At 41.9% G+C, this 26,829-nt stretch overlaps 1 protein-coding gene across 8 annotated transcripts in view; it reads right to left on the bottom strand.

Moving 5' to 3' along the window:
* Positions 1-26,829, bottom strand: part of FMNL2 (formin like 2) — a 337,731-nt gene that overhangs the window by 13,667 nt on the left and 297,235 nt on the right. For all 8 annotated transcript variants that reach the window (XM_037849116.1, XM_037849118.1, XM_037849120.1 and 5 more), the window contains exons 11-21: positions 17,614-17,724; positions 14,637-14,786; positions 12,781-12,882; positions 10,844-11,156; positions 10,323-10,532; positions 5,373-5,497; positions 4,559-4,761; positions 2,758-2,992; positions 1,610-1,678; positions 1,409-1,489; positions 334-463 (exon numbers count right to left, since the gene is read on the bottom strand). In XM_037849116.1, coding sequence (XP_037705044.1) covers positions 334-463; positions 1,409-1,489; positions 1,610-1,678; positions 2,758-2,992; positions 4,559-4,761; positions 5,373-5,497; positions 10,323-10,532; positions 10,844-11,156; positions 12,781-12,882; positions 14,637-14,786; positions 17,614-17,724 — 1,729 coding nt within the window. The remainder of the gene's footprint in view (positions 1-333; positions 464-1,408; positions 1,490-1,609; positions 1,679-2,757; positions 2,993-4,558; positions 4,762-5,372; positions 5,498-10,322; positions 10,533-10,843; positions 11,157-12,780; positions 12,883-14,636; positions 14,787-17,613; positions 17,725-26,829) is intronic.

The following is a 26,829-nucleotide window of genomic DNA, read 5'->3' as shown; positions in this document are numbered from 1 at the left end:
ATGGCACAAAATCAAAGTAAAGGGCTTCTGGGGAGTGATTCTCAGATTTTCATTCTCAAATTTCAAACAGCAGCAAAAGAATAAAAAGGACAAGAATGGAAGAGAAAGGCACATAAGGCCCTAAGACCTGCCTCCTTATGGAGGACAGGTTCCACGTTCACTAACGCTCTCAGGAGTGAGCCACACCATGGCCGAGGTGTTCCAGCTCAGAGCTGGAACTTCCCAAAGTCGTGACTTTTTAAAGTTAGGGTTAGGGTTGAAGCAGAGAATGGTTCCCCAATGATTACACACATTAAATACCCAAGAGTAATGTTAATAGCTGAAATCAAGTACCTGCAGCAGCTTTCTCCACATAATGAAGCTCATTATAAAACAGGGACACTTGGTGATACTTTTCTTTTACAACATTTGATATATAGTGCAAAAGCGTTTGCTTTCGGTCTGTTGACTTTGTATCTAAGAGCTGGAAAAAAAAAGGTGGGGGGGGGGACACGGTTTAGGTGCAAGGCAAAGGGTGATGAGAAAGTTACCCATCAGATGTTTTCCACACAGAGGAGTTAACTGGAAATAGTTGCCCAATGGGTTGAAAACACACATTCTCAGAGGAAAGTCAAGATTCAATCTGTTCTTTGGTAAACCAATCCACTGTTACCCTCCCTGTCAAATGGCCGTATCTCCTGGGCTGGGAACTCAGTAACTGTACGACCTCAAGGGGAAGCAACTTCAACCCTGAACAGCCAGGGAAAGAGAGGGCCACTTAGGATTCTCTCTAGTTCTGTTCTTATAAAGCAGAGCATCTTTTTCCAGAAGGAAAAAAAAAATTTTTTGAAAATACAGAAAATTATAAACAAGCTGGGAAAAAATTTCTCTAATTCCATCCAACCTCTCTGTTAACATTTAAAATTATTTCCATTCAGTCTTTTTTCCTACATTTTTACTTAGTTGAGATCAAATCTGTACATGCAATTTATACCCTGCTTTCTTTTCTAAACACAAAATTACCCACTTCTTCAAACTCTTCACAAATATTCTCAAAGTTGAACAATAGTTCATTGTATGAACTATTACCAGAGCATTTTTGATCATTTCCCAAAATGCTGGAACCTGAGATTGTTACTAATTATTTACAATTATAAATAAAATACAGCATCTGTAATTCAGACTGCTGAGGCAAAATTCCTAGAAATGGAAATACTAGGTCAAAGAGTATGAGTATTTTTAAAGCTCTAGGTGCTGACTGCCAAATGGTGTTCCAGAAAACTTGCACCAATTTACCCTCCCGCTAGCAGACAATCTTCATGAGAACATCCCGCCCCTATATGCCAGAGCAGACTCCCTCCTTCTAGGACTTAATCTCTGCCAGCTGTTTTCTCCTTCACGTAGTTTTTATTTCTTGTAGTACACTCACCAGATCTAAACTCTGAAGTTTAAATCCATAAACTGCTCCTCGTTTGCTGCTATTCATATAGTTTCCCAGGGCCAAGATGATCTGCAAGAAAAGGGAGGACAGAGAAGCACCTGAGTACATCACCCCAGACATTCCCAGGCAAAGGAACACAGCTGACAAGTCAGCTCACCCACACATGCATACAAGGAAAATTTCACTTGCCTCCAGAATTTTCTTGAGTTTTTGGGATGACTTTATAGAAACAGATGCTGCTATAATTGCATGCAGTTGCTAAAATCCAATCAAAGGAAGGAAGGGGGGGAAAAAAAGACATGTTAAAAATTGAAAACACTAACTGAAAACTAAAAAATTAACATCCCCATACAAGACCTGCATTTAGACCTCAAAACCTTAGTGCTGAGATTCTATTTTCCCTAAAAGTAACAAATTTAAGTTGTCCCACTAGGGTCTGAGGTAACCACCTTATTATGTGCAAGCCCTTTTCTAAAACTATTAGCAGAAACAAATAACCTAAGAACTTGCTCATCACAAAACCTGTACCCAATCGGTAATGAACGAGGCGCAGATATAAGTGTCAGCAGCGTCTCCTGGTAGCACTTGATTCCCTGCCTGCCCCCCTCTAGTCCTATAATACAATTTGTATTTTTAAATCAATGGAGCCGTCCAAGAATTAAAAACAAAACAAAGCAAAAGGAATATAATCATCTTCCAGAAGTTCTCAGAACATGTTTTTGAACAGACATGCTATTGTAATTAGCAAGAAAAGTTTATTTAGAAACAGAACTGAAGTTTATGATATTCATAAGCCTCTATCAGATTCAGACAATGGAACAAGAAATAGTTTGCTATTATTTCTATGTCACTACCATCTAATGTAATAAACTTCCAAGGAAGAAGACTTCTATGCTAAATTTAATGCTTCCAATGAAAGCCCATAAACCCACTCACTAAAGATATGGGTTAGTTTTCAGAAATGAAAGTCATAGTTTCAGTTTTGCTAACTCAGTCAGAAGACTGGTATCTTCTTAGAGGGACCCAAGTTTGAAAAAATAGTTTTCCCTGTCCCCTATACTGAAGTGTCCTTTGAAATATAGAGGATATCTTTAGATGCAGAAAATGGCATTCTTGAGGGAGAAAAGCAATACGGAATAAGGACACGTACCATTTTCCAACTTTATTTTGCATACACAATGTGAAAAAGATGACTGAACTAAAAACGCCATCTGCAAACTTCTGAGGAGACTTTAGAGCTCCCCTCACTAAGTGCAATTCTGAGAGACACTTAAAAGAAAAAAAAAATGCTTCTTTATCTCTTTGGACCCCCACCCCCAGCAAAGCTGGTCACTCACAGGAGTCAGCATCTGAATGCTTTCCGCAAAGTTCCCGATGAAGGCCATGATGGTCATCTTCTGCATGAGCCTCTCGATTTTACTGAACTGCATCATGAACCGGTCTTCATCCGACAAGTTCTCCAGGGGCTTCCTTTCCCGCTCATAGAGCCGAAGCACTTTCACCTCATTCTCGGTTGGCAAGAACCTCATCAAACATTCCACAAAGTCTACAGGCAGCGTTTTCAAGTCAAATCTGAAGACAGATGTGCACAGATCAGTGTTAAATATAAAATCTACCACCCTCTGAATCACACCTCAAACAGGTTTCAGCTCATGAGCCCCCAAGTCAATGAGTTGAAGACTGCTACAGCTTGTACCGTGACGGCCCACCCAGCCTGGCGCTGCCTCCTGACTGTGGACCTGGCAGCTTAAATAACTGGCTCTTCCTGAAAACCTACACCTTATCACACGTTTTCAGTTTTTAAGCTCAGGCTTTAGTTTTATGCCTCTAGAAACCAACAGTAAATGACAGTAGGAGAAGGCAAAACAAAGGTTGGAACAACTGATGGTTCATAGTTCCAAGGAGGTGGTTTCTAAAGCAATGTGAAGTAATAATAATGAAATAAAGTTTATACACGTAGCTACAGAACAGCTGGTGACTTCTATAAGATATATCAGTTAAACCAATAGTATGGGATTTTTTTTCCTTCTTTAGCAAGAGATGCATCCAAATGCCTGTACTATAGGCAGGTTTTGGCAAAATGCATACACGCCTTGAAGGCTGTGTGGCTTGATTTGAACAAATGATGAAGCATTGGCTACAACCTCTATATTACTCTCTGAACAGTATTTGTTGAGTGAAATAATAGAATTACATTTACTCGTCAATACAAACAAGGTATACTAAGATTTAAAACCAGAAGGAGTATCAGGTTTCAATCTCAGAAATGAACAGACTTTAGTAGGGTAAGAGTGCTAGGTAATGACCCTGGTTACAGATGCAAAATTGGAACAAATTATTTCTTAGGATCATTAACTACTCTCAAATTCTCTGATCAAAATTTATGAAGTATCAATTTAAGAAGACTTAGATCCGGAAGCATTTAGCAGCATCCTTATCATATCTGAAAGTTGCCGTGACCACAGGAAGAGTGGAAAGATGCTTCCAGAGAATAAAGTATTAAAAGTAAATAAAACCAGTGCCTTCTGTGAAGTTCAAGAATAAAAAAGAACTGAGGTTTGTTAAAATGGCCTGAAAATGCTAACAGTTTAAAAGAAACCACATTCCTTTTGTTAATGAATTAAAATAAGCACCTGTATCATATTTATATCTGGCACTGAAATGCATCATTCCAGAAATGCCATCAAGTTTGTGTTCAATAAATCTGGATTAAATTCAGAACTCCAGAGAAAACTGACGTTTTCTCCCTTTACCTAACATCTGCAACACTCGGCTCAACTTTCCCTTTATGTAAGCATTACTGTAGGCCTATATAAGCGAGCAGACCAAGATAATAAATGATGTCACAATCCAGATGTTATTCTTCAAAAATGATTAATTACTCATTCCAACACAGAATTCCCTACAGTAACTTCCGGTCCACCTCTTTAGTGTTAGCATGTTTCTCAGCTCCGAAGTAGCATAGACATAATAAACGGATTTTCTGTGTGTGTGGATATCAAAAATTGCTCAATCTTTTATCTTATATCTTGCCCCACTAGTGAAATATTCTTGTTATCTACCAATTCATAACTTCCTCATTGTAATTTTTATCCTAAACCTTCTTGGATATAATTTTCCAGAATGCCCTGAACTTACACATGAATAGCTTTACATATCTCATCGGCAGTCTTCCCAGCTTTCCTTAAAGTTATGGCAAGATTTTTGGCCCTGTTTGCTTCTAATAGCGTCACTTTGCTTGATCCCTTCTGTGATATCTTCTGTTTGCTTGAAGAAAGATCAATGGCAGGACCTTGGGCTTTTGTCTTGAATATTTCCTCAAATTCATCCACATTTAAATCCTGGAGGAAGGTGGGGGAGTGAGAATATTGGTAAATTGGATTCTACTTAAAAATTAATTCAGACAGCCACAAGTTAGGCAGTCTCTTAAGAATCAAAGACCTTACTTTTTCTATTTATACCTCTCTCTGGCCCTGACTTACCCTATTTTTCTGACTTCTGACAGATATACAGAAGCGAATGTCTGAAGATTCCAACCAGCCATTTCAAATGCCTTTCAACAGGCAGCCTGCCCAGAGGGCCACCAAAGACTCAAACCATCCATCTAAAAGAGGTAGTGTGATTGAGTCTTAATTTGCCAATAGCTCAATAAAGGGTTTTTACACCCTTTTATAAATTAAGGGCAAGACTGGGTCAGATGCATATTTTGTGGCTTATACCCAGGAGGCTCAAAACTGTTCCATTTTTAAAGAACTTTTTAAACATAGTTTTAGAAGCACCTTATGAAACACTGTCCATTTTAATTCTTTGACATTATAGACCTTTTTCTTCTCTACATCAAGGAACTTCAAACACTAGTACCTCATCACTGAAACTTCCGGGTTACAAGAGCACCCGTTACAGCTTTTCTGGACAGAGAGGTCCCCTCATTTCTAACCAGAGAGAGTGATACCTCCAGAATTCGCTCGTCATCGATCTCATTGAAGACTGTGCCATTGATCTGATTGGGCTTCAGAGCAACCCAGTTGAAAACTGGCATCCTGAACTTCGTCTTGATTGGCTTCTTAATTTTCACAGCTGAAGATGTCAAGGAAAATGAAATTAAGATCCCAGGAAGACCCCAGGAGCCTTGGGAATAGTCAGACAACAGTCTTTGCAGATGACACTTTAACACTGGAGGAAGGCTGACAAGAGGCACCCAAAATGCTTCAAAATACAGAAAGCATCACATATGGCCTTCGGCAGAGCAATCTGAGGGCACCACCTGGTTGACTAATACAATGTCCTCTCATAGCTGCCCAGTGGGCAGAGGCAGGGCATCAGACTGCCGCACTGCAGTACTGGGACCACGCACAGGACAAAAACATCACTTGAGAGGAAAAATTATTGGATAGCTGGTTTGACATTGGAGAGTGTAAGTTCAATTTTGGCATCCTAAATTCTTGATTCTAGAGTAAATATTTTCAAATGAGCCTTAAAAGATGATCAGAGACTGCAGATAGTGGCTGTCCACACCACCAGGAATGGGACGTCAAGAAGGCTGACCTGCAGCCAGAGCAATATATTCCTATGGATGATTCTGATAACAGGGATTATATTTGCGGCTGAGTCATTTCAAACAGATCACGGGCAATTAAAAATGTTTAAAAGACAGAAGGGGTACTTCTCAGACAGAAAGTGTCCTGCTTCTCAGGAATGGCCACCGTCCCTTCCCCCTCTTTTGGAAGAGCAAGTCTTCCTCTGGTCTTAGCTATGTCTCACGAGAAGGCATCAATAAACGCATTAAAATACTGAAACTCTCTTAATGTATAAGAAGAGCTCTATCTTTTAGGGTTGGGGGGAAGTTACCCATTAAAAATTCCATTCATTAATTCCATTAATAGAATGCCTTCGCAGACTGCTTAGCTATATATATATTCTCCTTACGTCTGTCCTGGGAAGCCCACCACACGATGCGGGACTGTCACCATTTGCCATCCTTAGCAAGAGAGGGAGGAGAGCACCAGGGCCTCAGTGCAGAGGAAAAATAAATGCAGCACACAACAGAGCTCTGGTCTGGCTGCCTGCCTTGGTGGAAGTTAATGGAAAAAGGGAGCCAACGGTGCCTCTCATTCCTCCAGGGTTACACACGCCACGTAGACAGCAGGAGTGTCATCTGAGAAATCCACACAAAAGCATGCAGGGACATGGAAACACAGCTTCGCCGAACCAGGCCTTTCCACCAGCTAACATGATACCTTGGTCTCCACTGCCCACCAGGGTCAGATTCCTCTCACTTCATTTCTGTCTACACTGCCCAGGAAAACTGATGGCCCCCAGGGACAAAGGAACAGCCCTCCTCCAGGCTGGGGCCTCAGCCACGTTGGGGGGTGAGGTGGGCACGGGGCAGGGAGGAGGCTGTGCAGGGACCTTCTGATCCTCGTGGGTGACAAGTAAGTGCCCTGTGCTTCCTACCTTCCCCCCAGGGACACTGGGACCTCAGGGTGCTCACTGAAGGTCATTCCGTTTGCAGCTACCCTGCTTCTAACTGTTTAGCAAAGCTAGGAACAGGCCTGAAATCAGAATGCAGGCAAGACAGTTCTCCATGAGAAGCTCATAGGGACTCAGATACTACCTCCGAGGGGGGGTTGAGGTACGGGAGAGGAGGAGGAACATATAGGTGACTACAATACACACCCATCCTCAGTGTTCAGGCTGCAGAAAGTGGCTCCAGGTGGGTGGGTGGTTGTTCCATGGAGAGAGCCAGAGACTAGCAGGAGGGGCCTGGGAAACGGGCACCCGGCAGCTTTTCCTTGTTCTGAGGGGGAGTTCTCCTTTTTCCCTCAGAACAGATCTAAAAGCCCTCTAGAGTTGAAACCATCCCTCCAACTGTGAAAATCCCAATGCTTTTCTCAAGGGGGAAGGAAAATGGCACACGGAACCCACGATGTCTGCTTAAAGGACAAGAATCTCTTCTACAGGTTCAACTAAAAGACGTGGGCAGAACTGGAATAACAATCAGCCAACACCCAGACTGCCCCCCCCCCCCCACACACACAAGGTCAGAATGCAATGGGTCAAAGTCAGATGGAGTGGAAAGATGTCAAGGCACAGCGTGACCAACGGGAACACGTGAGAAATATGCAACACACTCAGTGAGGAGCAACCTACAGAAAAGCTTGATTGGCCCATCTTTTGTGGAAGCAGAAAGAACAAAGGAAATACAAAAAAAAAAAAAAAATTAGATATGGTTAGAGTCAAGTGGCTTGGCAGTTCACGCACTCTTAGCTAGAATTTCATGCTCCTTGGACAAATTTCACCAGGCAGCACAGGGCTGAAAATTCATTTCCATCCAGGCCTGCCTTGAAGTCTAGCATATTATTTTCTTCTAAAAAATAATCCTTTTTAAAAGAGGGAAAGAAAAAAAAAAAAGCATTTCATTGCAGTGGTCACAAAGAGCCATACAGAACTGGGCTAGGTATTCTCGAAGAAAGGACAATTGTTTTCATAAAAAATCATCAGCAGAAGCCCACATTCCCGCTGTGAGGCTCTAAACACATTCTCCTAACGAGAAGCAAAGGTCACTGAGGGACCAGCCGTCTAACGTGGGGAAACGGGCCAGACTGATCTACCACAGATTTGAGGAAGTAAGCCTTACACTTTGAATGCATATTTCAAACCATTATTATTTTCTCTATAAATTAGAAAGAAAACTCTCCACTAGATAAACTTAGGAGGCCTCCTCCTGGTTCCCTGTCTGGGCCACGAAGAACACACTTGCTCATTGCCTACTGAAGAAATGACATCCTGGTGCCTCTGAATCCAGAGGCCAAGCGATGCCACAGGTTTCTGCCCTCCTAGGAGCCCCTGGCAAAGCAGCTCAGCTCAGTCTCTTGGCTCTCCTGGGACATCTTGATTGTCTGGTCTCCTGGCTTCATTGAGAGAAACACAATTACTGAGCATGCTGGCAAAGCAGCTCACAAAATGGGCTACGATCACAGCATCTTAACTAAATTAAAGATGAGTATGAAGAGAGAGTAAAGGCCTTGTAGAGGTCACCTGAACTCAAGCTATCAAAGATTAATAAGGATCTGGAACAGAATGCCTTGACTGCTAACAGACTACTTACAGAACTAAAGTAGTCCCACACCCAGCCCTCTAAGTTGCCTAAGACACAAAGGGGACAACTTCAGACCCTAAAGGCAGCAGTTGGTAATCAGCTGAGCACAGAGCTCCGCATCTTAAATTCGAGGCACTTGATAGCAGCCAACAAATTTTAAAATCTAAGAAGTGGAAAGAGCCCAAGCAAAAGTATCAGACAGGACACGGCCCATTCAGAAGGGAGCTGCAGACTGAGCATCTCAGCCTCTTGGCCTGTTCACTCTGCCAAGGCAGCTCTGAGCTCTAAGTCAGAGCTCAGGAGGCTGGAACCAGATGCTGCCTCACGCGTCACATTCTGCCAGAGAGAAATGAAGCTGTACCAAAAGACAAGACACCACGGCAGACACATCTCACAGTGAGTGCTCTGAGGAGACTAAAAGGAAAGCCTAATCGGCCAGCCCAGGTGCACATGACAGCTCAGGGTTTTCAGACACGGTCACTGAGAACAGCCTCTTGGCAGAACAGATTTCTGGGACCTGTTAGGAGTTGTGTTTCTTTCGTTTTTGTTTTTACAGTCCCAAATCCAACAGTTCCAGGAAGACTCCCTCCAGCTTTTCTCCTTCAGAAACAATAAAAATTCTAGAAAAAAGTGGTAGATGGTGGGCCTTGAAGGGTAGAAATAAGTCATTAGTTTACTGTGATCATTATCACTTTGAACAGATCCATTTATTTCTTTGACAGTGTTATGGAAGTCGAGGTAGAAGCAAACAGCACAGATTTGATGTGGAATGTGTTGGGTATGGGTGGCTTTCTGGGGTTCTAAAGGGCTTCAGCCACTAGGATGAATTAGCCCTGATGACAGGATATTCTAAGGGATGGAAGTTGGGAAATCTTTTGCAACTAAGATTGCCTTTTAGGCTTTGGGAAAGAGGCTCTGAAAACTATTGCAGCCTTGAAAATGGAGGACATGGCAGTGGTAGTTCTTCATCAGAAATAAGAGACCCCATAAAGGGGCTGAATGGGCAAGGAAACAGAAGGTTCCTGGCATCCCAGGGAAAGCAAAGCTCAGAGCAATTCCAAATGCCAGTGAAGCACTCAATAACTGCGAAGTGGTTTACCGTATATTAGGAAATCACATAAGTTCATTTCCATGAGTCAAAAATAAGAAAGTTTCAAGGCATTAGAGCAACCCAACTCCTCTGCCACCCCACCCTCCACCCTCCCACCCCCTGCCTTATTTCTGGTCAAGCACGCATGCCGCAGTCTATATTCAGAAGCATTCAAGGCACAGAGACTGCTACTGGCAGCATTTCCGCCTTGAAGCTTAAATCCACTCTAGCAAGCTCTGAAGCTGCAAGTGCTCAGAAGAAATGCCCGAAAGCCTACATGAGGGAATTAAGCAGAAAGGCATTATCCCTTTTATTCACGACATCAACACGCTCAGCGTCTGTGCCTAACACAGAGCTATGAATAAACCACCATGGGCATCTAGGAAGTGTCTGCTGAACCCATGAAAATGCACTGATCCTTAAGAACAAACTTATTTCCCTTCATTTCTCAAGGTGGGGACGGTGGCAATGGAAGAAGGGGAAAGAGATCAGAATCTCCTGCCTGATGGTGAGAGTGTGACAAAGGCTACTCAGACAAAAATGCCTCTTATGGATGACACTTCCGCCTTTAAGGCTATAGCAACAGCAATGCTCCTGTATGAAGAGGAGACACATGCAGGGGTAAGAGCCCTAGACTCTGAAAGCATGGCCTTGACCTTCAGGAGACGAGTATTTCTTACACACATACCTGGGTTTTAATTCTGTGCTCTTACCTGCTAATCCTGAGTTGAAAACCACGGTGGGTGAAGATGTTCCAGGGAGTGGGGGTGCAGAGGGGGGAGGTGGGGGTGGCAGAGGAGGAGCTGGCACGGTCTCAGCTGCAGGTCCCGGGAGAGGGGGAGGTGGTGGTGGGGGAGGCGGGGGTGGGGGCGGGGGTGGCGGGGGAGGTGGCGGCATGGGTGGTGTTACTGGGCCATTTTGTACTAGCAAAGGAGAAAAGAAACAAATCGACTTGGTTGACTGGTTTTCCCCACAATACGGCCTGTGCACATAATGTCTAAAAACAAAACACTTAAAAGAACAAAAGGATTTTTTTCAAACACAAAATTTCCTCACCGGCAAACGGCTAAAAACACTACAACATACGTGAAATGAAGATTTATAACCTTAATCTCAAAACGTTAAAAGCTCTTAAAATCATAGTCTAATGGACAAAGGTCAAAACTGGGCCACTGGTAAAAGAAGAAATACAAACATCCCCCAGTACTGCAGTTCTCAGGCCAAGGCTGCTCACCTGCTTCGGGTGCATCTGATGATGGAGATAGTGGTGGGGGAAGAGGGGGCAGGGGGCCCGCGGAGGCAGCCCCCGATATCGGTCCCACATAGTTACCCGCTGCCATTCCGGACCCTGCAGGCAGAATGCCAGACGCCACGACAGGCAATATGGCGATGTCCCCATCCCCTTTCTTCTGGATTTTAATGGTCCCTTGTTTCTCTAGTTCGTGAATCTTTTTTTCCAGAGTAGACTGTCTTTGAATGGCTTCTTCTTTTTCTTTGACCATTTTTCTCAACGTGTGCACTTGGGTATTGGCATCGTTGTAGATTTCCTGCAAAAGAGACCACAATTAAGAATTTGTCTTTGCCACCAGATTGGTCAATTGCAGATAAAGAAAATAACTAAAAAATAGAAAAAGGACAAACTTATAAGTAGGAATTATATGGAACTCGGTCAGAACTTGCAAGAGCCCATTAATCATCAACTGTTCACTGGTAATGCATATGATATGTTCTAGCAACTGTCTTTGTTAATGTAGTCCTTTATATTTAATACATGCAGCGAAGTCAATTTTCCCTGCAGGCGGAGAGGAACAAGGTAGAGATGACCCCAAAATAATTTCATAGCTGACTCTAGAATAGGCTGAGGGTATTCTTGTGCTTCACTTATTTTAAAATCATTTGTAGCTCCTGGATACCTATCCACTAACGAGAGACAAAAGGGCTTTAAATCAAACTTGGATAGCTGTCAGAGTAGGATTAAAAATTTGCAAAGCCTGGACTTACCCCTCCTGAGTAACCAGGGGGACTGTTCTTGAATGGATGATGAGTCTGGCCCTCCCATGCCTCCGGACCAAGGCTCAGGCCAGTGACTGTTTTAACTTTTTCCCTTCGGCCATACAGTTAACAAAACAGGCCAAGGTTCCCCCAGCTAATTGCTTATTTCTGCCCAGGTTTTTAGCAGAAAACAAAGAGGTTACAATTTTCGATTCAAAGGCTGTCCTGGTTCTTTTTATAAGGGGCCCACAGAGGTTCTGATGAAAGGATTTTATGGAACTGCATTTACTTGCTGGGCCTTGGACATGTGATCTCTCACCACAAACCTCCAGCAGGCAGGGAAACATTCTTCACACCCTGTCTATTATTAATAATCTGAGAGTCTGAACTTGAATTGAGTCCATATGCTACAACTTTTGTTTCGATGGCGTGCCAGAAAATAAATTTCCTAGAGTTAACTGTAGGACATGTCAGAATATCAAGCAACACACACAGACACGATAACCATCACATAAAACACGCTGTTTCGTTAGCGCTGGTGTAAAGGCAAGGCGTGTATCTGAAAGCCCTCCAGGCATTTTGGTGTTTTTATGTGCTGTATCATTGCAAGCCCTCCATAAATGCCTGACATATAATGTAAAACAACAGGAAGGCCAAATAAAATATCTGGGATTATCTGATAGTAAAATGGATGGGTTTTGCTTTGCCTTTTTATTTCCCTCCCTTTTTTTGGTGAATGCCATCAGGTCTCGGCTGTATTGTGATTTCACTGTTTCCAAGGCAACCACCAAATCTGGTTTCAAGAAGCAGCAAGGCAAAGAAATACAAAGACGCTCTGGTCCTAATAAAAATAAATCAATGGCATGAAATAAGTATCTACTGTGTTTTTATTTCCAGCTAAATGGGTGATCCACAGAACCGGCTCTTCCAGGTGGGAAAATATCGCTGTTCCCAAAACTTTGATAACAAAATACTGCACCCCCAGTATTGGATTGCACACACACGTTTATACATCCATGACTGGGTATTTCTCCTTTGAGTATCACCTCTGAAATGGTTCCCCAAAATACGCTGCATCAATGCATTCCTCTGAGTAAATGTCCTCCGCGTTCAACTCGACTAAAGCTGAGCGCAATCCCTGCAGTGCCCACTGGGGGCAGCGGTCAGCGCCACACTTACTCGAACAACATCCAGCTCCCTGTTCCTCTGCATGAGCTGCTTTTCCAGTTCCACAATCTTGGACATGGCTTCGTTTTCCGTGTCCTGCAGTTTTTCAGACAACTGTAAAGTTTTGAAAGGGAAGCTGTGTCAAAACACAGGGTCATTCTGATCCACGTCCTCGGTTCTCGGAAAGGATCGCTCAAAGACTATTAGGGAACAGAGTCCTGTATGTATTCCATGAATTGATTTCTGGAGGCGTTAATATTTATAAGATGGTTCTAAATATATATTTGTTTCTAATAGGAATTAATCATTTAAATGTGATTTTTATTAAAAACCCATATGTCAGCTCCTCAGAGTTCCAGCACATACTCTGGGTCTCCCTCCAAATTTGCAGGGGCTGACAGGGACAGAGGGTGGAGGTGAGGCAGGAGGGGAAGTCCTCTGTTCCTTTCCTCCCCTAAGCAAGCACCACCAGCCCAAAGCTTTTGAAAACTGTTAATGCACAAAACTTTGTTCTCTCATTATATGTAGCCAGTTTCAACCCAAACTATCCAAATAATAAAAATCATTGGGGGGAGGGGGGTTGAAATAAACAGGTGGTCTGCTATGAAAGTATGTACGTATGTATCTACCTATCTATGTATCTATGTCTATATGGTCACGCAATACTAGCTGAGACTTTGAGAATAAGATAGGGTGAACCATGAGTTAAATAGTTGCTTTTAGCATAAGGCTCTAGAATTGAGCAATACTGATTTCTGACATTACACAGAAAATGATCTCAAGTAAAGAAAATCGGGGAGGAAAGGTGAGGAGGAAGAGTGAAGGTTTACATTGATCAGGATCAGAATACAATACAAATCTTTCAAGGGAAGAAAGATTGGGCCTGTCAGTTCCTTTCCTAAGAAGATGCCAACTGGGTCACCACGACACTTCCAAGGGGAGGGTTTTGGGCTCACCAATTTGGCTTAAACACAAGCCATGAGGATGCCCATTTTCAGAGTGATGGGAAACGTGAAGGACAGTAAACACATGCAATACTCTTTCCTAAAGAAACATGGAGTAAAATAAATGGACTCTTCAAAGGGAAAGATTCTCTTCCAAAAAGAGATGATTCATTCCACAATCAAGAAGACAGTCAGTCAGAATGGCATCAAAAGAATTTGGTCCCCACATGCTGGGGATTTTGAAACATACCACTCTCCACGCCATTCTTTGTTTAACGAATGAACAAATGAGCAACCTTGAAACTCATATTCAACTGTGGTTCATCACCAGAAAAATCTTTCAAAGAAAAATGAGCTCCGGCCCTGATATATATAGTTAATATTATACATGGAAAAGCTCACTGACTTCCTGGAAAATGTCTACTGTTGAAATGGATCTTCTTAGAAAGTAAGTAACCGTAAGGCTAAAAAGTGCAGACATGCATCATGGAGTCACTACATCATCCCGTCCCTGGGCCTGAGTGGACACATTTGGTAGAGGATGACTCTCCTTCACAAGAAGATACTTCATCACCTATGGCCAGATCCCTATATTTGAATTTCCTTTCCCAGTTACCTTTTAGGTTATGCCACTCATCTAACTCTCCTGTGTCCATAACTGAGAGAGCGAAGGGACTGGGACTCAGTTGTAACTGAGCTGGTGAGTGCACTAAGGCAAGTCACCCCGCTCCACTTGGTTGTAAGTAAAACACAACCTGCCTCTTTGAAAAAAACTTAGAATGGCTTCTGAAAGCTCTCCTTCCCAAGTTGAGGCTCATTCCTATACTCCAAATCATTTAATTTGCTACCATTAAAGCCAACATTAATTCTGTTTGCACTAGGGTGAAACGTAAGCAATTTTTTCTTTTTCTGAGATGCAGTTACATGAGAAATGTTTTCTTCCAGTTCTTCCACCCTTTCCAAGGCTGCATTCTTGGTCTCAGCATCTTCCAACAGAGCTCCCACATCAAACACGTTGTCCAGGTAAGCCTGGATCTGTACCTGCAGCTTGTCACTCTCAGTGTGTTTCAGTTTCTAAAAACCAAAATGCAAGAGAAGGTGGTGTGAACATAATCTGTGGCAATAGAATGTAATTTTCCCACAGCCTAAATATTTTTGTTCCAAATAGTGCAACCTCTTCTAAGAGAAGGCTTAATACATCATCCTCCTTAACAGAATTATGGACTGAATGGCTGAGAGTGTACAATCAAATTGCATTCTTGGGAATACCCCTTCCTAAATATACACACACTTTCCTATCCCATGTAGACATATTCCAACCCAAAACATTCTGGTATCAGTGAAATCAAGATATAGGAAAAATGAAAGGTGGCTTTAAAAGGGAACAACTGTTAGACACAACATACGTGAGGTCTGCGTAGTAGAAGGGACTGGATTTAGTATCTTTGCCTGCATAGTGGGGGGGGGGGGGGTATGTCCCAGAACAGGGAAAGGGTTAGGTGGGGAGGAGGAGTAGACACCAGTAAAGGGTATACTTAGCCTTGGGGCTTCTATTAGCACCAGTTGCTAGAGCTCACTCTCCTTGACCACTTCTCTAAGTCACTGCCCAGCACAAGTAGCTCAGGGCTCCCCAAAGCACAGATCAGGAAGCTTTCCCCCATACACTGTATCCCTGCATGAGGCATCCCAAAGGAACTCTTAGCCAACCCTACGGTGAAACTAGAGGTAAAACAAATCAGTGAGGCCTCCCTACAAGTAACCTAAGTCATGGCCCACCATGGGGAACAGATGAGTGGCTAAAGTGATATCTGGCACATAGATAGTTGTCAGTAAACATTTACTGAACAAATCAATGACTACTTACAAGGCTGGGTTATTGTAAACTATTGAATCATTAATAAATTATATGCTTGTACTATTGTGCTTTTAATTGCTCCTGTCCAAAAATAGAGCAAGAAATTAAAGAAATAGAGTTTTAAAAGAATCAAATTTTTAAAAGGAATTTCACTCTATATAAATTCTCAAAAAAAAAAAAAAAAAAAAAAAAAGGATTTTCTCCTTGTTCTAATCTGAAATTTTACAACTTTCACAGTCCTGAAGAGAATATGTCCCATTGTGGTTTTGGAGTCAGAACTGAAAAACATTTCTGAGTAAGGGCCAAAAGCTAGGAAAGACAATGAATAAGAACCTTAATCAGATTTTCCACAGAATTCACAATAAATAATGGGGGTAGTGGGTTGAAGTTCATGTCCACCTGGAGCCACAGGATGTGACCTGATTTGGACAGAGGGTCTCTGCAGCTGTAATTCGTTAAGAAGAGGTCACACTGGATTAGGGTGGGCCCTGGATCCAGTGACTGAGTCCTGGCAGGACGAGGTGAGAACACACAGAGACACATACAAAGAGGAAGCACCTCCTGAAGCCCCAGGCAGAGACTGGAGAGGTACAGCTGCAAGCCACGGAATGCCAAGGATGGCTGGAGGCCACCAGAAGCCAAAAGAGGCAACAAGGATTCTCCCCTACAGCCTTTGGAGGGAGTGTGGTCCTGCCACACCTTGATTTTGACCTCTAGATTCCAGAACTAGAGAGAATCAATCTCTGTTGTTTCAGGCCACCCAGTTGGTGGTCACTTGCAGTGACATTCGAGGAAACTAAGGCAGCACGTGATGACCCATACATTAATACCTGCCAGTGTAACATGGAACCTAAAGCTAGCTCTGTCCACCATCATAAAATGAATCCAGGACATCTAATTTTTGTTTAAAAACTGCTATTCTAGGAGGAGCATGTGGGGAAAGCAGACAGACAAACCTAGATCGCAAAGCAGAAAAAGCAAACTTTAAATATTCTGCCAATGATATTAGTGGGGTCTTTAAATAGGCAAACAATTCAAGCTATTCTTTAATGGAAATCATCATCCCTCTCCCAGGGCAGAACCTTTAAAAATACAGACCCACCTACCAAACGGCAGCCCAGCTGTCTTGAGCAAGGCTATTGGCCTCGAGTAACCAACACTCAGATGCTCCCTCACGATAAACTCAGAGTAGAGTCTGTGTCATTACCCAGCTTCATCAAGCAGCTGAACTCCAGATATATAAAAGGGAGGTATTTCTACCTTCTTCATTGCTAGCAACGGCCTTGGAATTGGGGTAAACAATTACTGCCCTATTACTAGTGGTCATCCAAATTCAACAGGACCATTCCTATAGAGAGCGGAAAGCAAAAACTGCCTGGGGGTCAAAGCACAAGGGCACACCCTGAGAACACAGAGATAACTCAAGGCCATTTCTATTTTCACATCAACTTTCTATTTCTTAGCTGAAGAACTTCAGGAACTGGCTGAGCACTTCTGCAAGGGAGTAAGAAAGAGAGAAGCCTTAGACCCCCTTCTCTCAAGAAATGAAAGTGGAACTTCTAAAGCCACAAACACTTTAAGTAGGATTTAACAGCTACATAAGAAAGTCTCCAACGTCCATTTCCTCATTATTTTTGTATGCACAAAGCATTTACTCATCACTCTACAGCAGTCCCGGTTTGACTTCCCTGCCCAGATGGGGTCCACAGGGTAACCGAGAACACGAATTGTCCAACAGCCTGGATGAAGAGTGCAGTGAGACTTGACCCAGACAGAGCCCAAAAGCAGAGGAAAGCCACAGCCAAGACTGTACCTGACTCCGGTACTCAGAGGCTGCTGGCAGCAGACAGCCTGAGGTCCCAGGAGGCCCGCAAGAATCCAGTTTCTCCGGCACAGTGCATCACTCAGATTGGTTCCTTTTCCCTACCACTACAGCAATTGACTGCACGGAGCTTTAAGCATTCTTTAGGCACTATGAAGTGTACCTCTGAGGGGAGGCAATAAATCAATTCCTACATTTGGGCCAAAGGTTAAAGCTATACTCACGTCTAAGTATTCATCCAGGCCTAACTTGGTAAATTCATACTGGAGATGAACTCTGAAATTCATGTCTTCCACTGAATGTACAACAATATTAATAAACTGCATGGAGGCCACCTGAAATGAAATTGTCAAAGGGTTAGATGGGGTCCAAATTTGTTTTCTCAGTTTAATCACAGGCTTGTGTTTTCAATTTCACAAATCCATGCTCATTTACCAATTTCCTTTTCCTTCATTATATAATTTTTTTTTTTTAATTCAAAAAGTCATATAGGTACCACAGTAAAGTACCCCTTCACACCCACGGGGATGGTTATAATCAAAGAGACAGACAACAAGTGTTGGTGAAAATATGGAGAAACTGGAGCCCGTATCCATTGCTGGTGGGAATGTAAAATGGTGTACTTGCTTTGGAAAAGAATTTGGCAGTTCCTCAAAATGTTAAACACAGAACTACTATATGACCCAGCATACCCAATCCTAGGTATATATCCAAGAGACATTAAAACATACATGTGTATGAATGGAAAAACAAAATGTGGTATATCCCAGAGTGGAATATTATTCAGTCATTAAAAGGAATGAAATACTGATACATGATACAACATGGATGAACCTTGGAAACAGGCTAACCAAAATAAGACAGTGACAAAAAGACCACATATTGTGTGATCCCATTCACGTGAAATATCCAGAATAAACAAATCTTTAGAAATAAAGAGTATTTTAATAGTTTTCTAGGGCTAGGGATGGGAGGAATGGGTGTGACTGCTAATAGGTAGACGTTTCTATTGGGAGGGACGAAATGTTCTAAAATTAGATATTGTGATGGTTGCAGAACCCTGTGAATATCTTAAATCAAAAACAAAACTTTGAAATGTTCGTGTAGAATGGGTAAACTGGAGTGTGTGTTAATAGTAAAGCCATTTTCAAAAAAAGTCATATGGGGAGGCGGGGCAAGATGGCAGACTGGTGAGCTGTATGTTTTAGTTACTCCTCCAGGAAAGTAGGTAGAAAGCCAGGAACTGCGTGGACTGGACACCACAGAGCAATCTGACTTTGGACATACTTCATACAACACTCATGAAAACGTCGAACTGCTGAGATCAGCGAAATCTGTAAGTTTTTGCGGCCAGGGGACCCGCACCCCTCCCTGCCAGGCTCAGTCCCGGGGGAGGAGGGGCTGTCAGCTCCGGGAAGGAGAAGGGAGAACTGCAGTGGCAGCCCTTATCGGAAACTCATTCTACTGATCCAAACTCCAACCATAGATAGACTGAGACCAGACACCAGAGAATCTGAGAGCAGCCAGCCCAGCAGAGAGGAGACAGGCATAGAAAAAAAACAACACGAAAAACAAAATAAAAGCGGAGGATTTTTGGAGTTCTGGTGAACATAGAAAGGGGAAGGGCCCTGAGGCGCATATGCAAATACCGAAGAAAAGCTGATCTCTCTGCCCTGTGGACCTTTCCTTAATGGCCCTGGTTGCTTTGTCTCTTAGCATTTCAATAACCCATTAGATCTCTGAGGAGGGCCCGTTTTTTTCTTTTTTTTTTAATCCTTTTTTCTTTTTCTAAAACAATTACTCTAAGAAGCCCAATACAGAAAGCTTCAAAGACCTGCAATTTGGGCAGGTCAAGTCAAGAGCACAACTAGGAGAGCTCTGAGACAAAACGCAATAATCCAGTGGCTGAGAAAATTCACTAAACACCACAACTTCCCAAGAAAAGGGGGGTGTCCGCTCACAGCCATCATCCTGGTGGACAGGAAACACTCCTGCCCATCGCCAGCCCCATAGCCCAGAACTGCCCCAGACAACCCAGTGTGACGGAAGTGCTTCAGATAACAGGCACACACCACAAAACTGGGTGTGGACATTAGCCTTCCCTGCAACCTCAGCTGATTGTCCCAGAGTTGGGAAGGTAGAGCAGTGTGAATTAACAAAGCCCCATTCAGCCATCATTTCAGCAGACTGGGAGCCTCCCTACACAGCCCAGCAGCCCAGAATTGCCCTGGGGGGACGGCACTCACCTGTGACATATCACAGTCATCCCTCAACAGAGGACCAGGGGTGCACGGCCTGGAAGAGGGGCCCACTTGCAAGTCTCAGGAGCCATACGCCAATACCAAGGACTTGTGGGTCAGTGGCAGAGACAAACTGTGGCAGGACTGAACTGAAGGATTAGACTATTGCAGCAGCCTTAAAACTCTAGGATCACCAGGGAGATTTGATTGTTAGAGCCACCCCCCCCTCCCTGACTGCCCAGAAACACGCCCCATATACAGGGCAGGCAACACCAACTACACACACAAGCTTGGTACACCAATTGGACCCCACAAGACTCACTCCCCCACTCACCAAAAAGGCTAAGCAGGGGAGAACTGGCTTGTGGAGAACAGGTGGCTCGTGGACGCCACCTGCTGGTTAGTTAGAGAAAGTGTACTCCACGAAGCTGTAGATCTGATAAATTAGAGATAAGGACTTCAATTGGTCTACAAATCCTAAAAGAACCCTATCAAGTTCAGCAAATGCCACGAGGCCAAAAACAACAGAAGATTATAAAGCATATGAAAAAACCAGACGATATGGATAACCCAAGCCCAAGCACCCAAATCAAAAGATCAGAAGAGACACAGCACCTAGAGCAGCTACTCAAAGAACTAAAGATGAACAATGAGACCATAGTACGGGAGACAAAGGAAATCAAGAAGACCCTAGAAGAGCATAAAGAAGACATTGCAAGACTAAATAAAAAAATACATGATCTTATGGAAATTAAAGAAACTGTTGACCAAATTAAAAAGATTCTGGACACTCATAGTACAAGACTAGAGGAAGTTGAACAACGAATCAGTGACCTCGAAGATGACAGAATGGAAAATGAAAGCATAAAAGAAAGAATGGGGAAAAAAATTGAAAAAATCGAAATGGACCTCAGGGATATGATAGATAATATGAAACGTCCAAATATAAGACTCATTGGTGTCCCAGAAGGGGAAGAAAAGGGTAAAGGTCTAGGAAGAGTATTCAAAGAAATTGTTGGGGAAAACTTCCCAAATCTTCTAAACAACATAAATACACAAATCATAAATGCTCAGCGAACCCCAAATAGAATAATTCCAAATAAACCCACTCCGAGACATATACTGATCACACTGTCAAACACAGAAGAGAAGGATCAAGTTCTGAAAGCAGCAAGAGAAAAGCAATTCACCACATACAAAGGAAACAGAATAAGACTAAGTAGTGACTACTCAGCAGCCACCATGGAGGCAAGAAGGCAGTGGCACGATATATTTAAAATTCTGAGTGAGAAAAATTTCCAGCCAAGAATACTTTATCCAGCAAAGCTCTCCTTCAAATTTGAGGGAGAGCTTAAATTTTTCACAGACAAACAAATGCTGAGAGAATATGCTAACAAGAGACCTGCCCTACTGGAGATACTAAAGGGAGCCCTACGGACAGAGAAACAAAGAAAGGACAGAGAGACTTGGAGAAAGGTTCAGTACTAAAGAGATTCAGTATGGGTACAATAAAGGATATTAATAGACAGAGGGGAAAAATTATGACAAACATAAACCAAAGGATAAGATGGCTGATTCAAGAAATGCCTTCGCGGTTATAACGTTGAATGTAAATGGATTAAACTCCCCAAATAAAAGATATAGATTCGCAGAATGGATCAAAAAAAATGAACCATCAATATGTTGCATACAAGAGACTCATCTTAGACACAGGGACACAAAGAAACTGAAAATGAAAGGATGGAAAAAAATATTTCATGCAAGCTACAGCCAAAAGAAAGCAGGTGTAGCAATATTAATCTCAGATAAAATAGACTTCAAATGCAGGGATGTTTTGAGAGACAAAGAAGGCCACTACATACTAATAAAAGGGGCAATTCAGCAAGAAGAAATAACAATCGTAAATGTCTATGCACCCAACCAAGGTGCCACAAAATACATGAGAGAAACACTGGCAAAACTAAAGGAAGCAACTGATGTTTCCACAATAATTGTGGGAGACTTCAACACATCACTCTCTCCTATAGATAGATCAACCAGACAGAAGACCAATAAGGAAATTGAAAACCTAAACAATCTGATAAATGAATTAGATTTAACAGACATATACAGGACATTACATCCCAAATCACCAGGATACACATACTTTTCTAGTGCTCATGGAACTTTCTCCAGAATAGATCATATGCTGGGACATAAAACAAGCCTCAATACATTTAAAAAGATTGAAATTATTCAAAGCACATTCTCTGACCACAATGGAATACAATTAGAAGTCAATAACCATCAGAGACTTAGAAAATTCACAAATACCTGGAGGTTAAACAACACACTCCTAAACAATCAGTGGGTTAAAGAAGAAATAGCAAGAGAAATTGCTAAATATATAGAGACGAATGAAAATGAGAACACAACATACCAAAACCTATGGGATGCAGCAAAAGCAGTGCTAAGGGGGAAATTTATAGCACTAAACGCATATATTAAAAAGGAAGAAAGAGCCAAAATCAAAGAACTAATGGATCAACTGAAGAAGCTAGAAAATGAACAGCAAACCAATCCTAAACCAAGTACAAGAAAAGAAATAACAAGGATTAAAGCAGAAATAAATGACATAGAGAACAAAAAAACAATAGAGAGGATAAATATCACCAAAAGTTGGTTCTTTGAGAAGATCAACAAGATTGACAAGCCCCTAGCTACACTGACAAAATAAAAAAGAGAGAAGACCCATATAAACAAAATAATGAATGAAAAAGGTGACATAACTGCAGATCCTGAAGAAATTAAAAAAATTATAAGAGGATACTATGAACAACTGTATGGCAACAAACTGGAGAATGTAGAGGAAATGGACAATTTCCTGGAAACATATGAACAACCTAGACTGACCAGAGAAGAAATAGAAGACCTCAACCAACCCATCACAAGCAAAGAGATCCAATCAGTCATCAAAAATCTTCCCACAAATAAATGCCCAGGGCCAGATGGCTTCACAGGGGAATTCTACCAAACTTTCCAGAAAGAACTGACACCAATCTTACTCAAACTCTTTCAAAACACTGAAGAAAATGGAACATTACCTAACTCATTTTATGAAGCTAACATCAATCTAACACCAAAACCAGGCAAAGATGCTACAAAAAAGGAAAACTACCAGTCAATCTCCCTAATGAATATAGATGCAAAAATCCTCAACAAAATACTTGCAAGTCGAATCCAAAGACACATTAAAAAAATCATACACCATGACCAAGTGGCGTTTATTCCAGGCATGCAAGGATGGTTCAACATAAGAAAATCAATCAATGTATTACAACACATTAAGAAGTCAAAAGGGAAAAATCAATTGATCATCTCAATAGATGCTGAAAAAGCATTTGACAAAATCCAACATCCGTTTTTGATAAAAACACTTCAAAAGGTAGGAATTGAAGGAAACTTCCTCAACATGATAAAGAGCATATATGAAAAACCCACAGCCAGCATAGTACTCAATGGTGAGAGACTGAAAGCCTTCCCTCTAAGATCAGGAACAAGACAAGGATGCCCGCTGTCACCACTGTTATTCAACATTGTGCTGGAAGTGCTAGCCAGGGCAATCTGGCAAGACAAAGAAATAAAAGGCATCCAAATTGGAAAAGAAGAAGTAAAACTGTCATTGTTTGCAGATGATATGATCTTATATCTAGAAAACCCTGAGAAATTGACAATACAGCTACTAGAGCTAATAAACAAATTTAGCAAAGTAGCGGGATACAAGGTTAATGCACATAAGTCAGTAATGTTTCTATATGCTAGAAATGAACAAACTGAAGAGACACTCAAGAAAAAGATACCATTTTCAATAGCAACTAAAAAAATCAAGTACCTAGGAATAAACTTAACCAAAGATGTAAAAGACCTATACAAAGAAAACTACATAACTCTACTAAAAGAAATAGAAGGGGACCTTAAAAGATGGAAAAATATTCCATGTTCATGGATAGGAAGACTAAATGTCATTAAGATGTCAATTCTACCCAAACTCATCTACAGATTCAATGCAATCCCAATCAAAATTCCAACAACCTACTTTGCAGACTTGGAAAAGCTAGTTATCAAATTTATTTGGAAAGGGAAGATGCCTCGAATTGCTAAAGACACTCTAAAAAAGAAAAACGAAGTGGGAGGACTTACACTCCCTGACTTTGAAGCTTATTATAAAGCCACAGTTGCCAAAACAGCATGGTACTGGCACAAAGATAGACATATGGATCAATGGAATCAAATTGAGAATTCAGAGATAGACCCTCAGATCTATGGCCGACTGATCTTTGATAAGGCCCCCAAAGTCACTGAACTGAGTCATAATGGTCTTTTCAACAAATGGGGCTGGGAGAGTTGGATATCCATATCCAAAAGAATGAAAGAGGACCCCTACCTCACCCCCTACACAAAAATTAACTCAAAATGGACCAAAGATCTCAATATAAAAGAAAGTACCATAAAACTCCTAGAAGATAATGTAGGAAAACATCTTCAAGACCTTGTATTAGGCGGCCACTTCCTAGACTTTACACCCAAAGCACAAGCAACAAAAGAGAAAATAGATAAATGGGAACTCCTCAAGCTTAGAAGTTTCTGCACCTCAAAGGAATTTCTCAAAAAGGTAAAGAGGCAGCCAACTCAATGGGAAAAAATTTTTGGAAACCATGTATCTGACAAAAGACTGATATCTTGCATATATAAAGAAATCCTACAACTCAATGACAATAGTACAGACAGCCCAATTATAAAATGGGCAAAAGATATGAAAAGACAGTTCTCTGAAGAGGAAATACAAATGGCCAAGAAACACATGAAAAAATGTTCAGCTTCACTAGCTATTAGAGAGATGCAAATTAAGACCACAATGAGATACCATCTAACACCGGTTAGAATGGCTGCCATTAAACAAACAGGAAACTACAAATGCTGGAGGCGATGTGGAGAAATTGGAACTCTTATTCATTGTTGGTGGGACTGTATAATGGTTCAGCCACTCTGGAAGTCAGTCTGGCAGTTCCTTAGAAAACTAGATATAGAGTTACCATTCGATCCAGCGATTGCACTTCTCGGTATATACCCGGAAGGTTGGAAAGCGGTGACACGAACAGATATCTGCACACCAATGTTCATAGCAGCATTATTCACAATTGCCAAGAGATGGAAACAACCCAAATGTCCTTCAACAGATGAGTGGATAAATAAAATGTGGTATATACACACGATGGAATACTACGCGGCAGTAAGAAGGAACGATCTCGTGACATATGACAACATGGATGAAACTTGAAGACATAATGCTGAGCGAAATAAGCCAGGCACAAAAAGAGAAATATTATATGCTACCACTAATGTGAACTTTGAAAAATGTAAAACAAATGGTTTATAATGTAGAATGTAGGGGAACTAGCAATAGAGAGCAATTAAGGAAGGGGGAACAATAATCCAAGTTCTGGGGATGCCCAGGAATGACTATGGTCTGTTAATTTCTGATGGATATAGTAGGAGCAAGTTCACAGAAATGTTGCTATATTAGGTAACTTTCTTGGGGTAAAGTAGGAACATGTTGGAAGTTAAGCAGTTATCTTAGGTTAGTTGTCTTTTTCTTACTCCCTTGTTATGGTCTCTTTGAAATGTTCTTTTATTGTATGTTTGTTTTCTTTTTAACTTTTTTTTTCATACAGTTGATTTAAAAAAGAAGGGAAAGTTAAAAAAAAAAAAAAAGAAAGAAAAAAGACAAACAAGGAAAAAAAAAAAAAAAAAGATGTAGTGCCCCCTTGAGGAGCCTGTGGAGAATGCAGGGGTATTCGCCTACCCCACCTCCATGGTTGCTAACATGACCACAGACATAGGGGACTGGTGGTTTGATGGGTTGAGCCCTCTACCACAGGTTTTACCCTTGGGAAGACGGTTGCTGCAAAGGAGAGGCTAGGCCTCCCTATGGTTGTGCCTAAGAGCCTCCTCCCGAATGCCTCTTTGTTGCTCAGATGTGGCCCTGTCTCTCTAGCTAAGCCAACTTGAAAGGTGAAATCACTGCCCTCCCCCATACGTGGGATCAGACACCCAGGGGAGTGAATCTCCCTGGCAATGTGGAATACGACTCCCGGGAAGGAATGTAGGCCTGGCATCGTGGGACGGAGAACATCTTCTTGACCAAAAGGGGGATGTGAAAGGAAATGAAATAAGCTTCAGTGGCAGAGAGATTCCAAAAGGAGCCGAGAGGTCACTCTGGTGGGCACTCTTATGCACACTTTAGACAACCCTTTTTAGGTTCTAAAGAATTGGGGTAGCTGGTGGTGGATACCTGAAACTATCAAACTACAACCCAGAACCCATGTATCTCGAAGACAGTTGTATAAAAATGTAGCTTATGAGGGGTGACAATGGGATTGGGAAAGCCATAAGGACCACACTCCACTTTGTCTAGTTTATGGATGGATGAGTAGAAAAACAGGGGAAGGAAACAAACAGACAAAGGTAACCAGTGTTCTTTTTTACTTCAATTGCTCTTTTTCACTCTAATTATTATTCTTGTTATTTTTGTGTGTGTGCTAATGAAGGTGTCAGGGATTGATTCAGGTGATGAATATACCACTATGTAATGGTACTGTAAACAATCGAAAGTACGATTTGTTTTGTATGACAGCGTGGTATGTGAATATATCTCAATAAAATGGAGATTAAAAAAAAAAAAAAAGGAATGAACTGATACACGCAGCATGGATGAATGTTAGATGCATTATGCTAAACATAAAGAAACCAGACTCAAAGGTTAAATACTGTATGATTCCATTTTATGAAATCCTGGAAAACTAGTCTGTGGGCCCAAACTAGACCACTGTGTTTTTGTATGGCCTGTAAGGCAGGAAATGTTTTTACATTTTTAAGCGGTGACACATGAAAATTATACAAAATTTAGTTTTTAGCATCCAGAAATAGAGTTTTCTTGCAACTTACCAGGTTCATTCCTGTATGTATGTCCACGGCTGCTTTCTTACTACAACAGCAGCACTAAGCAGTTGTGACAGAGATCGTATGGCCCATGAAGGCTAAAATGTTTTCCATCTGGCCTTTTCTGAGACAAGTCTGCTGCTGTGGTAGGGGCAGCGGGTAGCTGGGCAGCTGCCAGGGTAAAGGGTGGGGCGAAGCTCGACTATGCAGGGCACTGTGAGG

This window comes from Choloepus didactylus, chromosome 9 (genome assembly GCF_015220235.1).
Source record: "Choloepus didactylus isolate mChoDid1 chromosome 9, mChoDid1.pri, whole genome shotgun sequence".
NCBI lineage: Eukaryota > Metazoa > Chordata > Mammalia > Pilosa > Megalonychidae > Choloepus > Choloepus didactylus.
This window is presented reverse-complemented; position numbering and strand designations above follow the sequence as displayed.